This window comes from Salvelinus fontinalis, chromosome 21 (assembly GCF_029448725.1).
Source record: "Salvelinus fontinalis isolate EN_2023a chromosome 21, ASM2944872v1, whole genome shotgun sequence".
NCBI lineage: Eukaryota > Metazoa > Chordata > Actinopteri > Salmoniformes > Salmonidae > Salvelinus > Salvelinus fontinalis.
The window spans coordinates 33,925,312-33,942,638 of record NC_074685.1 but is presented as its reverse complement, the minus strand read 5'-3'; the positions used below and the strand labels follow the sequence as shown (position 1 = coordinate 33,942,638).

Here is a 17,327-nt window from a genome sequence, read left to right as displayed (position 1 = left end):
AGGAAGAAGCCACTGCTCCAAAACCCGCCATAAAAAAGCCAGACTACGGTTTGCAACTGCACATGGGGACAAAGACCGTACTTTTTGGAGAAATGTCCTCTGGACTGATGAAACAAAAATAGAACTGTTTGGCCATAATGATCATCATTATGTTTGGAGGAAAAAGGGGGAGGCTTGCAAGCCGAAGAACACCATCCCAACCGTGAAGCACAAGGGTGGCAGCATCATGTTGTGGGGTATTTTGCTGCAGGAGGGACTGGTGCACTTCACAAAATAGATGGCATCATGAGAGAGGAAAATTATTGTGGATATATTGAAGCAACATCTCAAGACATCAGTCAGGAAGTTAAAGCTTGGTCGCAAATGAGTCGTCCAAAGGGACAATGACCCCAAGCATTCTTCCAAAGTTGTGGCAAAATGGCTAAAGGACAACAAAGTCAAGGTATTGGAGTGGCCATCACAAAGCCCTGACCTCAACCCGATAGAAAATTTGTGGGCAGAACTGAAAAAGCATGTGCGAGCAAGGAGGCCTACAAACCTGACTCAGTTACACCACCTAACGTATTGTGGGAAGCTTTTGGAAGGCTACCTGAAATGCTTGACCCAAGTTAAACAATTTAAAGGCAACGCTACCAAATACTAATTGAATGTAAACTTCTGACCCACTGGGAATGTGATGAAAGAAATTAAAACTTAAATCATTCTCTCTATTATTCTGACATTTCACACTCTTAAAATAAAGTGGTGATCCTAACTGACCTAAGATAGGGAACTTTTACTAGGATTAAATGTCAGGAATTGTGAAAAACTGAGTTTGAATGTATTTGGCTAAGGTGTATGTAATATTCCGACTTCAACTCTACATAGACTTGAAATCACCGGCCACTTTAATAAATGGAACACTAGTCACTTTAATGTTTACATATCTGGCATTACTCATCTCATATGTATACATATATCTGGCATTACTCTTCTCATATGTATACACTGTATTCTATACTATTCTACTGTATCTTAGTCCATTCCACTCTGACATTGCTCGTCCATATGTATGTAGTCTTAATTCATTCCCACTTAGATTTGTGTGCATTGGGTATATGTTGTGTAAATTGTTAGACATTACTGCACTGTCAGAGCTAGAAGCACAAGCCTTTCACTACACCCGCAATAACATTGGCTAATCACGTATATGTGACCAATAAAATTTGATTTGTGGGATTGTTTCCAAAGTCAGAGCAGAATTGGGGAAAACCCCAAACTCAACTTTTAGAACAAATATTGAAGAGTTTAATTTGAGAATGCTTCCTTGGGGTGCTCTAAGTTACTATTATGTGTTTTGGCATTAAGAAATAGCTTCCACATGCTCTTTAACACAAATGAGTAGGATCTTCATATATAAAAGGTCATTGAGCAGGATTCTGTGTTTTCACATGCAAAAGTGATTGTTTTTGATATCTGCCTTCCCAATAACTGCTTTGACAATTCAAAGATAGTTTATGGAAAAGAGATATTTCTGGACGACGCACCATGCTGCCTTGAAAACATGACCTAGTGGCACACACGGTTTGATTTGAGAAGGACGCTTTTGCTGTGAATGTCACGGGCCAAAGAGGGGTGCCCGGCGGCTCTGCATAACCCCACACCTCAATAGCTGTAAACATATTGTTTAACCAATAAATTAATTGCAAGACAATCAAAAATTTAACAGCATTTTAAAGTATCACTTTTGTTTTATTAAACCTGGATCCACAGACAAGCATCTTTCTTAAAGTTTACAGACCCAGTTAGCAGAATTTCATTGACGTCACTTGATCTTATTTCTCCTCAGCAGTCACTCCAGTCTCATGGTGACAGTTGTGCCTGAGCTAATCAGATCACGTAAAGTACAAAACAGACTGAGGCATATTCAGTAAGATGCAACATTTATGGTGTTGCAGATAGATATGTAGTGTATAGATTAGACAGGCTATATCTACAATTCATCCTCTAACATGTGGAATAAAAAGGCATGTCCATTCTATACATAAACATTTCTACATTCTGAATGTTGCACCCCACTGAATATGCATCAGAAAACTAAAAGGTATGAAATTAAAGACCAACCCAAAAATTACAACCAGTCTAAAAAAGTAGAGGCAACTACCTAGCCTCAGCAATCATAACATAGTTTCAGACCCCCACCCATAATATATTACAGTGTTCTTAATTCCTGATTATCTACACCTACAGGGGTCCAGGGTTTTGTTCCAGCCCAGCTGTAACAATCCTGAATCAACGAATCCAGGGTTAAATTATTATTTGCATCAGGTGTGTTAGTGATGAGCTACAACAAAACCCTGCACACCCAGTGGATCCCCAGAGCCAGGATTGAGGACGGCTGTCCTACTATAACAAATCTGTGGTGTAACGGGAGTAAAAAGGTTTTCCCTCCACATCCCATACACAAACATTCAGAATTATTATGTGCCATGGATCTATATATGTATAACTCAACAGCAACAAGAGCTAAAACATCTGCTTTCAGATATTCAGCAGGATGCAAAATTCTGAAAGTTGCAGATAGAAATATGATCTATAAAGCAGACAATTCTTTATTCTAGAGTCATGTCTATTTTGCACAATACATTTCTACTTGAACGTTCTGGGACATTTCACTCTCCTGAACAAGCCCCAAGTATCTCACCTTGAGCGGATGCATTCTGCAAACTTAATATAAACGACTTTGTCAGATCATTTGCAAAGGGGTCCAAACAATGGGTCAAATATGGGATACATTCTTCACTGGTACTGTCATCATTGCTTAACTATCAGTGTGCATCTCTCGAATACATGTCTTGGTTTTGTTACTTTATACAGCCCATCCACTGACCAGATACAGACAGGCAGACATACAACCTCGCTAGCTAATGTATGGCTGATCACGCAGTTGATCAAGCTGCATGGAGTAATCCATAACAAATCATTTGCTTCCTCAGTGATGAGAAAATCAAAGTTGAAAATCAGACATCAAACCTAAGATCTTTGAAAAGCCTTGAGTTCAAAACGCACGACAGTAACAAGCACATCGATAATGATGGGAACAAAGGGGTAACAGGGTAAAAAAAACATAAGAGATCCAATTTGTACTCAGACATTTACTGAAATCTGCCAGTCTTATTTCAAGGTGTGACTGATTCGGCATCTCTGTGCTGGAGACAACAGTGGAACAGGAAGTCGCAGGGGGAAGGTTTTAGGTGTTACACCACTCGCCGCACTTCGAAGAACCTCTTCAGGTAGTAGATCTGTCCCAAAGTCATGGCCACCAGGACCAAGGCCTCGAAGAACGACCAGAGAACCACCCTGCTGTTCGTGTTGTCATTGACTGGATGGAAAGATAACCATGACTTAAGTTCAAGACTGGCTGTCAGTACTGACACTGCAGCACACGCATAACAATAAAGTGAATGGGTACTTAACCACAGTACATTCCGACACCATTTGCTTTCACATGCAGTTTCATATGTGGTGTGTGTAACTCACTGGCTCTGTGTATCCTCTCCCGGACCTCCATGTACTCCTGCTCATGCTTGACTGCTGTCATGGCAACCGCCAGCTCATTGATCATCTCCTCCAGCTTGTTCTGGTGGGCTGTAACAGAACACACAACCAACCAATCAGGATCAGCATAGACTCAACAACATTCTAGTGAAAATTACGTGTGTGTTACACTGAGCACGTTAAAACACTCCACAAAAGAACACTATTAGTCCCTGTATTGAATGCATGAAATCATGCACACAACATATTCCAGCATCTATAAATTGTGAGTTATTTTTTTTAAGACAGATTTCTCACATCATTCCCAGGCAACATGTACTACCGTAACTAAGTGGTGATTTGTGAACATTAGATTCCACTAGAAAACCCATTCAACTTAGGTTAGAGAAAACCGAATGCATTTGGGCAAACATAGCTTCAGATGAGGCCTGAACCCTACCATCCCAACTCTCTCCACCTGGGGGAAGGGGAAAACAGTCCAGCACAGTCAAGAGGATGGAGAGAAAGAGAACAATAGCATCATAAAGAAAAGAGGAATAATATGTGAAAACAGAGGTGATCATCCGTTAAAGAAATTAACAAATTATTAATAGAGCTTAATTCACACACACAAATAAAGCTTACCTTCCGTCTCCATGTCCTGTCCTTTGGGTGCCTCTCCGATGTCGATGGTGAACATGATGATCTTTGGTGTCATGGTGGACATCTTGTTGCTGAAGCAGAACTTGTATGTCCCGTCCATGTGAGCTGCTACAGAGTATTTCCCACTGGACTCTCTGTCTCCTTTGTAGATCTGCTTGTCATCAGGTCCTGTTATCTACATAAGAGACAATATCATACAAATATTTGACAACTCATGGTGCAACATTGTTGTGGTGTGCTGTAATTCTAACCAAGAGTGAAAAAATATTCTGGACCATTGTAGCAACAAATATATATTTCATTTAGTGGTTGGGGGATCGGGGTGGTCTGCACCACATGGTAGCAAACACTTTATATATTGGATACCTTTGAAACCCACTAAAAAGATGGATCTCATTTGCATTACAACAATTCTCAACTATCTGGTGGTGAATGCATGTGGTGGAGCAGTACTGTTAAAGAAATGGAAGGAGGGACTGTTTCTCAAGTTCTGTTAAACTGACAGCTGTTTGAATGACAGCTAGTAACGTTAGTCAACACACTTCCTGGCGGTATCATTCATGAACAGATCAGTCACTTACTAATTATTTACCAATTTAGCTAACAATTGATAACAGGCAGTGGGTTGACTTTAAACTATACAAAATATAGCTAGCCATTCAAAAACAACAAGTATGACTGGCTTGAGGTGAGCAATTAAGCTAAATACCTAACTAGTTAGCCATATCCGCTAACGTTAGCTAGCTACTCCCCACCTTCTTTGCGCAAATGACAAGTGAAACCAAATACTAAGAAAAAACCAAATCCATAAGAAAGACCAAATGTAATCTCACCTCAACGTCAATGTCCAAAAAACCTCCCTCGGCAACTTCAAACATTAGGCCCATCTTGGTTCCTGAGTTGACCCTCTCGTGGAAGCACTCATCGGCATGAGCGTCTATGCTAACAAAGTAGCCGGACGCTGTGGAGAACAAGACCCCAAAAAGGACAACGATCTCTGACGCAGTGAACATGTTAATGTTTTAGCTAGCGTTACGTAACGATTGTAGATTGTCTGTATTCCCACGATTTCAAACCCACCCTAAAAGTGCACATGTATCGTATCAGGAGGCTCAGAACAATTTATAGAGAGTGAGATTGGAAACTTTCTTGCTAGCAGGCTAGCTTTCAGGTAGACTGCCACGTAAGGATATAAACGGGTAGTAGCGAGGGTCATATTTTCACAAAACTAAGCGATTTAAAAATTGGCCATCCATTCCCCCTACAGTGCGTGCGCAAACGGAAAATATATGTTGTGTCGCGTGTCTGGTGACGTTTCAACAGTCGACTCGTTCTGAAGTCTCCGGGGCCGAGGCCTAGGGTATTTTTTGTTGTTGTGAAAAATTTCCAACCAATGTCCATCTTTTGTGCCCGTTTGGAGCGGGGTCTGGACCTTATGAGGCATTTTCGCTGGGGGTAGACTGCGGAAGAAAACCACAATAGTTGGAAAAGCCAGCAAGTTGTAGGAACTAACGCCAGCGCGAGGAAATAAGGCTTGAAAAAATATGACATCTCGGAGGTAACGTAAGCCTTAAGGACTGATCATGGAAAACAATCTGATGATGGTAGTTAGCTAGCTAACTAGCCTGTCGGCTAACAGTAGCCTAGAACTGTTTACTCTTACAAGATTATTCCAGTCATTTAATGCATACATGTGATAATCAGTTAACGAACTAATAATAAAAGTCGTATTTGTCAAGGATGTGCCTTGTCGGTGTTTTGTAGTTGTAGTAGTAGTAGTAGTAGTAGTAGTAGTAAGCTAGCTAAGTAAGTTATTTATTGGGCAATACAATGGGCAACTGTGAAATTGAAGCTACCTTTTTGAATGTGAACTCTTTTTAAAAGCTATCTGCCCAGGATATGCGGTTCAATGCATCTGGTTCAGTTTGGAGAACAGGCTTGTTATTCAGAAAGACACCCAACATAATTATAGACTGTACATTAATGTCTGTCACTTCTCTCATGCAATTTTTCCTGATAAATCAGGATTTCCTGATCATTCTCACATCCTTTAATCATACATCAGTGACCATCCCCCAAATCAATATCTTCTTTCTCCAGAATGACATTGTTCTGCCCATGACATTCCTGAATACAGACTATATTCAGGCCACATATGTTCTCTAGGCTAGGCTACCAGTGAACTCTGTGATTTATGACTGCTTGTTATCTCCCCAAGGGTAAGTCAAGGGCCCTGAACCCAGCTGGGTAGGTGACTCACTGGCATTTACAATAGAGTTATGATGAAATCCAAATAAAAGTCTAGACAGGACAAGGACAGGTACCTTGATGTTTAAGCTGGTCATGGATGTGGTGTAGTCCACATCTGTTGTGTCTGGAAACATTTCTTTGAATTTATGCTGTGTCACCTATTACTTCAAATGCACTTAACTAGCTAGTTTACCTGTGATGTTTAGGTGGTTCCACCCCAATATCACGGGGGTGGAGGCTGAGAATCTGCTGCTGACCCGGGGGGTGGACGGGAGCTTCCTTGCCCGACCCAGCAAGAGCAACCCTGGAGACTTCACCCTCTCTGTCAGGTGAGTTACTGTAGCACCAGACACTAGAGCTACTGTAGGCTGGGTTGACACTGATATATAAAAAATGAGTCTATTTAGTTTAGTTGCACCTAAAGCATACAAAGTTAACAAGAACATACTTTCCCCATTTATATTGTATTATAAATGATTAGGCAAATTGAAGATAACATTTCACCATCGCCTGGGTGGTGGGGGTTCATATTTCCCTTTCTACTATTCCTGTGTTCCCCTGGGCAGACGTAACGGAGCTGTCACCCACATTAAGATCCAGAACACAGGGGATTACTATGACCTGTACGGGGGGGAGAAGTTTGCCACCCTGGCTGAGCTGGTTCAGTACTACATGGAGCACCACGGCCAACTCAAGGAGAAGAATGGAGATGTCATCGAGCTCAAATACCCCCTCAACTGTGCTGACCCCACCTCTGAGAGGTGAACACTGACACAACATGCGTGTTTGTCTCTTGTTTGTCTGTGTGTGTATATAACGCTCTAGCCTGTGTGTCAGTTTGTCAGTAGAGTTCTATAAACTGTATTTCTCTCTCTGTGTGTGTCCCCCAGGTGGTTCCATGGTCACCTGTCAGGTCGCGAGGCTGAGAAGCTGCTGACAGAGAAGGGGAAGAACGGTAGTTTTCTGGTCAGAGAGAGCCAGAGCCACCCTGGAGACTTCGTTCTGTCCGTCCGCACCGGCGACGACAAGACAGACAGCAGCGACGGCAAGCCTAAGGTCACACACGTCATGATCCGCTGCCAGGTATAGTATTATTAATTATTTTTGTGCTTTACTCCTTCCCTCCCTCCCTTGATCAAAACAGGGTTTGCGTCCTTGGACTGTTGTAAATTAGGTTTTAGAGGTGAATGGTGTTGAATGTCAATATTTGTTACATAATGAGTGCCGCATACCAATAGGCAGAAGTTGGGATACTATGAGTGGCCTGGAATGTTGTGATACTGACATAAATACAGATAAGGGATATTACTGGCATACTGTATGACCTGTTTGTCTGGCCTTAAGTTTACAGAGAGCTGAGAACCCAAGCAGTGATAATGTGGCCTTGGATGTGGCGTATGCCTCAGATACACTACATGATATCTCCGGCAGCGTTTGGAACTGCCGACCGGCGGACAAGAACAGCGAGTTCATCTCAACCTTTGCTGCCCTTCAGTCCCTTGACTCTTTGGCCCTGATTTAACCTTTATTTAACTAGGCAAGTTAGTTAATAATAAATTCTTATTTTACAATGACGGCCTACCCTCTGCCAAACCTTCCCCTAACCCGGACGACGCTGGGCCAATTGTGCGTCGTCCTATGTCGCTCCCGATCACGGCCGGTTGGGATGCAGCTCGGGATCGAACCAGGGTCTTTAGTGATGCAGTGCCTTAGACCGCTATGCCACTCTGGAGCCCCTAAATGATGAAGACATGGAACACCCCAGAGAACACTGTTACTCCAGCTGTTCTCTCTTCATCTGGCTATGTGTTCTCTCATAGTAACTTGGCTCCATCATATCCTCACCTGGTTTCTCCTATCATTGCTATGTGGCTGACGCTCAACAACTTTCCTCCTTCCCCATTCTGACACCCTGGTGGCGACAAGCATCTATGCGTGCTTGGCAGATTTCTCAGCTTGGATGTCGTCCCACCACCTCAAGCTTAATTTTGACAAGACAGGGCTCCTCTTCCTCCTGGGGAAGGCGTTCCCGCTCCGAGACCTCTCCATCACGGTTGATAACTCCACGGTGTCCCCCTCACAGAGTGAAAAGAACCTTGACGTGACCCTGGACAACACCCTGTCGTTCTCTGCAAACATCAAACCAGTGACTTGCTCCTGCAGGTTCATGTTCCACAACATCCGTAGAGTGCGACCTTACCTCACACAGGAAGCGGTGCAGGTCCTAATCCAGGAACTTGTCAGCTCCCGTCTGGAATACTGCAACTCGTTGTTGGCTGGGCTCCTTGTTTGTGCCATCAAAAACCTGCAACTTATCCAGAACGCCGCAGCCTGCCTAGTGTTCAACCTTCTTAAGTTCTCCCATGTCAACCCGCTCCTCTGCACACTCCACTGGCTTCCAGTCGAAGCTCGCATCCACGACAAGACCATGGTGCTTGCCTACGGAACAGCAAGAGTAATTTCCCCTCCCTACCTTCAGGCTATGCTCAAACGTTACACCCCAACCTGAGTACTCCGTTCTGCCACCTCAGGCCCTCCCACCTGCTCCCGCTCACCCCGGACAAAGCTCTTTTCTGTCCTGGCACCCCAATGGGTGGAATCAGCTTCCCCCTGAAGCTCGGACAGCAGAGCCCCTACCCATCTACTGAAAACATTTGAAACCCTACCTCTTCAAAGAGTCTTAAATAATCCCACAGCCCCCTGCCCCCCCAAAAAAGCACTGACTTTGCTGATGGTTTTTCCTTTATTGAGGAAAAATGGACTTACTATTACCGAGATATGTGGTTGTCCCATCTAATTATTTGAATATTAATGCACTAACTGTAAGTCGCTCTGGATACGAGCGTCTGCTAAATGACAAAAGGTTATTTGACTATTTTGAACATTTACATATCTCTTTAGGTGAAACGTCATCCGAATGGGATCATCACCAGTAAGTTCTGTTGTTTGTGTTCCTCAGCATGACCTGAAGTATGACGTGGGTGGAGGAGAGAAATTTGATTCTCTGACAGACCTGGTAGAGCACTATAAGAAGAATCCCATGGTGGAGACACTAGGCACAGTGCTGCAACTCAAACAGGTGTTTATTCAGCTGGCTGTCGCTGTCAGATCTCATTAAATGTGCTAATCACACCCAAGGCCCTTTTTGTCTTTCAGAAGCATTAATAAGAGCCATTGATTATTTTAAAAAAATCTAAACTTGTCTATGTTCTTTCCCCAGCCCCTGAACACCACTCGTATCAACGCAGCGGAGATCGAGAGTAGAGTGAGGGAGCTTAGTAAACTGGCCGAGGCCACGGACAAGGTCAAACAGGGCTTCTGGGAAGAGTTTGAGGTAAAAAAAAAAAAACACGTCATTGCATTTCAAAAGATACATTTAATGTAGTATTGTTCTCGTGTCAGGAAAAGTTTGTATACAGTTATACATCCTGAAGCTATATGTTCTATGTCCTCTGTTTTTCTCCCTCCCAGACTTTGCAGCAGCAGGAGTGTAAGCTGCTGTACAGCCGCAAGGAGGGACAGAGAGCAGAGAACAAGAACAAGAACCGATACAAGAACATTCTTCCCTGTGAGAACACACACACGCGTCCTCCCCTATCAAATATCACAGTTGACTGACCACCCTGTTGTTGTCGTATGCATAGCCTGGATATTAGTTAGTCTGGTTCAAATCGTGTCTATCTCTCTCCTCCCTGTCTCCTCTAGTTGATCACACTCGTGTGGTGCTGAACGATGGGGATGGATCTGAGGCTGGTTCTGACTATATCAATGCCAATCTCATCATGGTAGTAACGGACATCATGGTAGGCAAGACAAACTTATTTTCACTATTTCAGTTATATCATTATAATCGATCAATCCTAGCACATTTTTTGGCTCATTCAGCAGTTTTTACCTGATTAAGTAGAATCATGTTGAAAAAATAATGTTTAAAGTACCATTTATAATCCTAAAACACAAGTTGACAATGATACTGTTGCTGTTTCCTATTGTCATGTATTTGTGATTTATAGCCTAGTGTCAGCACTGGTTTTAAATGTAGAAATCCATCCATCTATATGCTGAAATAAGTCAGATATGTTGAAGACCAAGACATAAAAATAACTCCTGACAAACACGTGTCACGCTTGTGTTCAGATTACTTGTATTTTTCTAAATTATTAACATAACTGCTCTCACCAATATTTCACTTCGGACTGAAATTGATTAGCATGTTCTACTGTAATCAATAGCGCACGCAAATTGATCACTCACATCGATATTGTATTAAAATCGATGGAACTTGGACAATAACCGCGGTGACATGTACCATTTGCGTTCTTCTACAAAACAAACCACAACGAACTTGGGTATACTACATATACCGTTCGATAGATGAGAACCTGTAGGAGCCATTTATCAACTAGATGGCCAATATGAAAATGGGAAACGCAGCACTTTCTTTGACTGGATTATTTCAACGAATCGTCACCTCACCGGTAGTTCAAATGACAATTATCTGTGTCATTTGAGTTTGAAAATTACCACTGTGTTCCAAGTCCCGAGAAAGGACAGGCGCGTATGATTAAAATCAACGGCACCAAACCAAAGACGTGAATTTGTTTTTAAATCAATCGATTTTAGTATCGTCTTGATGACTATAAACTTTTATAGTAACATCTCCAATCTGAGGTAAAAAGGATGTGCAATTCCACACAATGAAAAAGCAAGCTTGTGTAAGGTAGTAACAAAAACGTTCAGCATTCGGGAAATTAGCTCCATGTCAAATTTTTATATGGCAAAATAATGAAAAATGTGATATGCCAAAAATAATTCAACACGTCAGTTTAGGATGATAGTATATGTTGCCCACTCACAAACTATTGCAACAATTACATCTGTTTCTCACTAATTGAACCATTTGGGCAGTTTTATAATGCTCTAAAACACAATTTAACCGAACGCTCTAGACTAAAGCTTCTATAGTGTCTGTGCAGCAGGCGGAACTTTTGACGTCCTCAATCATGGTAAACTCACTTTATCCTCAGGACCCACACCTGTCAGACACAGTAAATGACCTCATGGTAATCTCTACATACACTTAGACTGAGCTCTATTTTAAACAGTCTGCAATTTCCTGTATGTGACAGCTCTACAAAATGCTTATGCAAGCTTACCGTACCAGTTTGTGCTGTATCTTGTCTCTTTTTTTTTTTATAAAAATAAATTGAAAGTGTGTGGAGTGTACTGCTAGCTGACCGATGTGTGCTACTTTGCATTGCGCATAGTCTGCTTCCCTCTGTCCCAGTGTGTTCCAATCCACACTACATTCAACACAGCTCCCGTCTCTGTAGAACTCTGTGTTCTTTCTCTCTCTAGCCGGAGTTGGACTCCAAGTGTAACAGCACCAAGCCGAAGAAGTCGTACATCGCCACGCAGGGCTGTCTACAGAACACCATCAGTGACTTCTGGAGGATGGTGTTCCAGGAGAACTCCCGGGTCATCGTCATGACTACCAAGGAGGTGGAGAGGGGAAAGGTAACTGGTTGACTGGGTCTCCATTCCCGAGCATCTCTGAAAACCAGGAGGGCTGCTTTGTAGGCTTATCAGTGGGCAGGTTTTGGAGCAGGAGTATTGAAGTGAATAGACGTACGTTTTCTATTTGTATGTTTGATTTGGTCGCCATTTGTGTGTCCTCTCCCTGCAGAGTAAGTGTGTGAAGTACTGGCCAGACATGTCAGCTCTGAAGGAGTATGGAATCATGCGTGTCCGCAACGTCAAAGAGACGTCCGCTCACGACTACATCCTGCGAGAACTCAAACTGTCCAAGGTCGGACAGGTGAGAGGACAGGACTGTGTTTTTTGGAAGTGTGTTGACTGTGTGTGAGCATGCGTGATACTTAAAAATGTGTGTGTGTTCCAGGGTAACACAGAGCGGACAGTGTGGCAGTACCATTTCAGAGCGTGGCCGGACCATGGTGTCCCTACAGACCCCGGGGGTGTTCTGGACTTCCTAGAGGAGGTCAACCTCAAACAGGAGAGCATTCTAGAGGCTGGGCCCATAGTGGTGCACTGCAGGTACACACACACACACACACACACACACACACACACACACACACACACACACACACACACACACACACACACACACGAGACACAGTTGTGTGTATTGTTGCCATCTAATTCTCTCTCTCTCCAGTGCTGGTATCGGGCGGACAGGAACGTTCATAGTGATTGACATCCTCATTGACGTCATCAGGGAAAAAGGTGAGTGCAAATGCATCATCTATTTGTGCTTGATGAGATGGTCTCCATAAAGAAAGCTTCCGCTTCGCTCAGACCCCGTGGGTGTCTGTGTCTGAGGTATAACCTCTTCTGTGACTCTGTAGGAGTGGACTGTGACATAGACGTTCCTAAGAGCATCCAGATGGTTCGTTCCCAGCGGTCTGGGATGGTTCAGACTGAGGCCCAGTACAGGTTCATCTACATGGCTGTCCAGCACTACATTGAGACACTGCAGAGACGCATAGAGGAGGAACAGGTGTGTGTGTGTGTCCATGTGTATGTATGTGTGTGTGTTTTGTCAGTATGAGTGGTTGTAAAAGTATTTCTCTAACCTTCTCCTTTCTGTCTGTCTTTAACAGAAGAGTAAGATAAAGGGGAGGGAGTACACCAACATTAAGTATTCTCTGTCTGACCTGACGGGTGGAGACCAGCTGCCGAGCCCTCTGCCTCCCTGCACCCCCAGCCCCACCCCCAACTGCACAGAGTGAGTACCTACCCACAATCAGTTGTGGGGGAAAGTACCCAATTGTCATACTTGAGTAAAAGTAAAGATACCTTAATAGAAAATGACTCAAGTAAAAATGAAAGTCACCTTAAAATACCACTTGTGTAAAAGTCTAAGTAGTTACCTTTTAAATATACTTAAGTATTAAATGTAATTTCTAAAATATACTTAAGTATCAAAAGTAAAACTATAAATCCTCTCAAATTCCTTATATTAAGCAAACAAGTTAATCATTTTTATTTATTTACAGATAGCCAGGGGCACAGTCCAACACTCGGACATAATTTACAAATGAAGCATGTGTGTTTAGTGATTCCACCAGATCAGACACAGTAGGGATGACCAGGGATGTTTTCTTGATAGGAGAATTGGACCATTTTCCTGTCCTGCTAAGAATTCTAAATGTATAGAGTACTTTTGGGGTGTCATGGAAAATGTATGGAGTAAAATCTATATTTTCTTTTCTTTGGGAATGTAGTAAAGTAAAAGTTGTCAAATATGAATAGTAAAGTACAGATACCCCAAAACACTACTTGAGTAGTACTTTAAAGTATTTTTTTTTAAAGTAGGTTTACTATTACCATCTACTATACTCAAGCTAACACTTAGCTAGTCAGTTTCAGTTGAGAAATACCTTGACTGATGCGTTTCTCTGTCTGTGGTTTATATGTGTGTTTTCTCTTTTCTTTCCCTGTGTGTGTGTGTGTATAGGATGAGGGAGGACAGCTCTAGAGTGTATGAGAACGTTGGTCTGATGCAGCAGCAGAAGAGCTACAGATGAGATTCACCTTTGATCCCCACGCTGTCCCAGGTAAATACGGGAACTGTGTCTTGAGTTCATTTTGCGGTTGTTACTTTTTTTTGTTATAAACGACCGAAATTCTCTCTCTTCCTCTCAGGAATCTGTTAAATTTTTGTTGCCAGCTGCACCTGAACACCTGAGACGTGATCACGATGACTACACGGAAAAGAAGAAAATGTAAAATAACGAAAAACTAAAATCTGAGAGAGGTCTGAGAGAACCGAGACTAACGGAGGGGTTTTTGTTCCCCTCCTCCTCCTCTGCTCCTTATCCTCGTCCCCCCTCTCTCTCCAGGAACAGTATCCCTCTAGTCCCCTAAACCACTGTGATTAACTGGAGAGCCCTAACGAGCTTAATGACAGAACTTAATAACAAGCCTAAACCCCTAAACTTAACCTCAGCCTGAGTTTAGACCTTTTCAGACCAGACCCAGGCTGAGTCTAGCAGTGCTCTGTTCTCGGCTCACTAGAGGGAGAATAACCTAGCTTACCTGTTCTGTTTGTCATTGTTCCACCCTCTCTTTTTGGCATGAATTTTTCTTCTGTCTTATTTCTTATTAACCAAAGGAAAGACACGCATAGATCGTTTGTTTATTGGGAAGTAGTGAGATGAGTGAGCCCTTCTCAGAGTTGAGAAAAAATGCCTGTGCCAAAATGGTTTCATCCAACATCTCGGCCAATCTGTGGTCTCCCTCTGCCCGGTCAAACCAGAGTGTGGGGGGGACACTGTTTGCAGAGAAAAAAGGGATACTTCCAGTGGTAATATTGTTTTCATTTTTTGTATCATGTTTTCTGTTACTGAAGGAAGAATTCTGGGTATTGTAGTGATGTCATTTAACAAAAAAATCTTCACCCCCCTCAAACTAGAGTCCCAATAACTTCCCAGTGGATTTCTATTCAGGATGTTGGGGAGGATTTTTTTGTTGTCTTTTTAAAGGCATATTTTTTGGTTTATTTTTATTTCATGTTTTTTTTCATGTTTTTTGTTGTTGCCACAGTGATACTCAGTCTCCCTTGGTTACCATTCCCAAACTCGCACCCGATGTCCTTAACGCCGCATTCACATAGCAACGTAACAGCTACAGAACAAGCCTTGTACCTTGGGTGGAAATGGCGGCTAGAACTCCCAGGGTGCCTTGTGTTCCCACTAAGCACTAATGTGGGGTCTATGGGTTGTTTCTGGTGGTGAGGTTGCCTCGCCCCATACTGTTCATAAGTGCTGTTATAACAACGAACAGAAGAGTTGTCTACAGCACCGACAGTGGGGGACGAGATTAGAGGTAGGGTGCTTCCTCCCAGGCTCTTATGTTCCAATGTTACTGTGGAAACTGTTTCAGAGTTTCTGGGGTAACTTGTTGTTTATTCCAGTCCGCCTAGCAACATGCATCGCCACTAAGATGCGGCTGCCCTAAAAAGTTTTACATTATTTCTTTTTTAAACAAACATAATGATACTATTGCATTTTGTGTTTTTTATTTTCTGTTCTTTTTAAAGATGAATGCCTATTGTGTACTTTTGAAGCACCACATGAACTTAATTTTCTCTGTTTCGAGAAGCTCCTGCACATTTTGGATTTCTGGCAATTTTAGTTTTCATTGTCGTGGTTGTCATGGAAACTACAGGTCCACTGTTGGTTGGCCGGATCTAACTTGATAGGTTAAAAGGGGTGCCTGGTCACTCTCTCTCACAGACACACACAGACACACACACACACACACACACAATTGCAATCAGCTGCAATTCCTTTGTTCTACATTTGTGTGTCACGGTTGAACGTGCCGTTTCAGTCTCTGTTTATTATTTTGCTAGGTGCATCACACTAAACCACATTACTTTCTCGATCTGTTGTCCATACGAAACTACGTGCTTATTGTCGACTACAGTATTCTGGAAAGGGTTGTTCCCAGGTTGATATATTCATTTAATATATGTGTTTTGTATGTACATTATTACCATGATAAAGTATCTACCCATTTCATTTCAAATGTGTAACATAACGTTAGCGTTTTCTCCGACACGCCTCTCCCCTTCTACACATTTGATTACTGTTTAAAGGTTGTTGTTTTTTTTTACATTGCAGCTCGTTTCCTATATAGTGCAGTGCACTGTTAATGGCCAGAGCCTTATGAGGCCAGAAGTAGTAACCTATATAGGGAATAGGGTGCCATTTCAGATTAGCCCTTTGGGTAATGCAGGGAGGGTTGAGGAGGAAGTGGTGATCTTCTGTATGTCCAGGGTTATGTTCTCATTCATCCCCCTTTTCCCTAAAGTGTGCACTTGTTCACTCCCCGTCGTTGTATTTAAAAAATATTGGATTGATTTGTGTAAGTTTGCTGTCTTGGCGATGGAGGTCTAGAACGTTCCTTTTCTCTGCCTCTCTGGGGCTCCAGGTACAAGTTACCCCTAAGCACTGATCTAGGATCAGCTTTGCCGCCCCAAGACCTAAGCTTGACCATTCGGAGGAAACCTATTTGACTGACTAGATCAATGTCTAAGGGCAACTTCATCCTATTCTGGGGAGGAGTTGTTCTTCTGAATGGTTAGTTTGTTTCTCTCCTTTGACTGAGTTCGAGGATCTTTAGTATCCACTGTGCTGTGTGTAGTGAGCCCGTTCATTGTACTGTAGGGTGTGTTTGTCGAACACTAGTCTGTGGCGTGCTTCTGGTGTTTTTATGTATCGTGGTGCGTTAGGATTTGTGTGTGTGTGTGAGAAAGAGGGTGTGTGAGAGGGTGTGTGCGTGAGAGAGGGTGCGTGTACACCAGAAAACTGGTGTTTCAGCTGCCTGGTCTTCTCTTCTGGATTCTGTTTTCCTCTGATCACGATGAAATGGCTTTTTTCTCTTGTTTCCTGTTTGTTTCTGTCACATAAAAGCGTTTACATGCATAGATGTGCCTCCCTATGCATATGCATTACATGTGTTTTGGGTATACTCTGAGAAGCCAGTGCTCTTCAGTCTCACCTCCATACTTAACAACCTGAAAACACTTTAATGTGAACTCCTGTCAACCCTGACAGCATACAAAAAAAAAGGAAAAATGTTGAACTCAATGCAAACAAACGAAACAAACTATATTTTTTAACTTGTATATTGTACATGAATATCTTGTAGAGGAGAATGTACTTACTAAACATATCTAATTGCCAATAAGATAAACTGTCTGTGTAATCTAATAGCTCTCTACCCTGTGTCGTGGAGTTGGAGCTTTGTCACAAAGCTTAAGAGGTTTATCGTATTGTATTTCATTGCAGGTAACCTGGGTAACTTCCTTGATAACGATAATAAACGGCAATGCTCATGCCTCAAAACGTCTCCCTCCTGTTGTT

At 42.6% G+C, this 17,327-nt stretch overlaps 2 protein-coding genes across 2 annotated transcripts; one reads left to right on the top strand and one right to left on the bottom strand.

The window, feature by feature from the left end:
- Positions 1-1,710: 1,710 nt before the first annotated feature.
- LOC129818737 (transmembrane emp24 domain-containing protein 2-like) lies at positions 1,711-5,387 on the bottom strand. Its single transcript, XM_055874916.1, has 4 exons — positions 5,013-5,387; positions 4,162-4,354; positions 3,520-3,627; positions 1,711-3,361 (listed from the first exon to the last, which is right to left on the bottom strand). The coding sequence occupies exons 1-4, from the start codon at positions 5,190-5,192 to the stop codon at positions 3,237-3,239; spliced, it is 606 nt and encodes a 201-aa protein (XP_055730891.1). The 5' UTR covers positions 5,193-5,387; the 3' UTR covers positions 1,711-3,236.
- A 123-nt stretch (positions 5,388-5,510) lies between these two features.
- LOC129818734 (tyrosine-protein phosphatase non-receptor type 11) lies at positions 5,511-17,313 on the top strand. Its single transcript, XM_055874914.1, has 16 exons — positions 5,511-5,737; positions 6,636-6,758; positions 6,996-7,190; positions 7,320-7,512; positions 9,389-9,508; positions 9,650-9,763; positions 9,901-9,997; positions 10,135-10,232; positions 11,788-11,946; positions 12,116-12,247; positions 12,332-12,486; positions 12,611-12,678; positions 12,801-12,952; positions 13,056-13,180; positions 13,913-14,012; positions 14,101-17,313. Exons 1-15 carry the CDS (start codon positions 5,724-5,726, stop codon positions 13,980-13,982), a joined length of 1,815 nt encoding a protein of 604 aa, XP_055730889.1. The 5' UTR covers positions 5,511-5,723; the 3' UTR covers positions 13,983-14,012; positions 14,101-17,313.
- The last annotated feature ends 14 nt before the right edge of the window (positions 17,314-17,327 follow it).

What these genes read in the sequence shown, in the direction of transcription:
- LOC129818734 (XM_055874914.1), top strand. An exon ending in GACGCATAGAGGAGGAACAG is followed by an intron (nt 12,953 to 13,055) that starts GTGTGTGTGTGT and finishes TGTCTTTAACAG; the next exon opens with AAGAGTAAGATAAAGGGGAG. An exon ending in CCCACCCCCAACTGCACAGA is followed by an intron (nt 13,181 to 13,912) that starts GTGAGTACCTAC and finishes GTGTGTGTATAG; the next exon opens with GATGAGGGAGGACAGCTCTA.
- LOC129818737 (XM_055874916.1), bottom strand. Translation starts at nt 5,192, where the DNA reads ATGTTCACTGCGTCAGAGATCGTTGTCCTTTTTGGGGTCTTGTTCTCC. An exon ending in TTTTGGACATTGACGTTGAG is followed by an intron (nt 4,355 to 5,012) that starts GTGAGATTACAT and finishes TCTCTTATGTAG; the next exon opens with ATAACAGGACCTGATGACAA. An exon ending in ACAGGACATGGAGACGGAAG is followed by an intron (nt 3,628 to 4,161) that starts GTAAGCTTTATT and finishes GTTCTGTTACAG; the next exon opens with CCCACCAGAACAAGCTGGAG.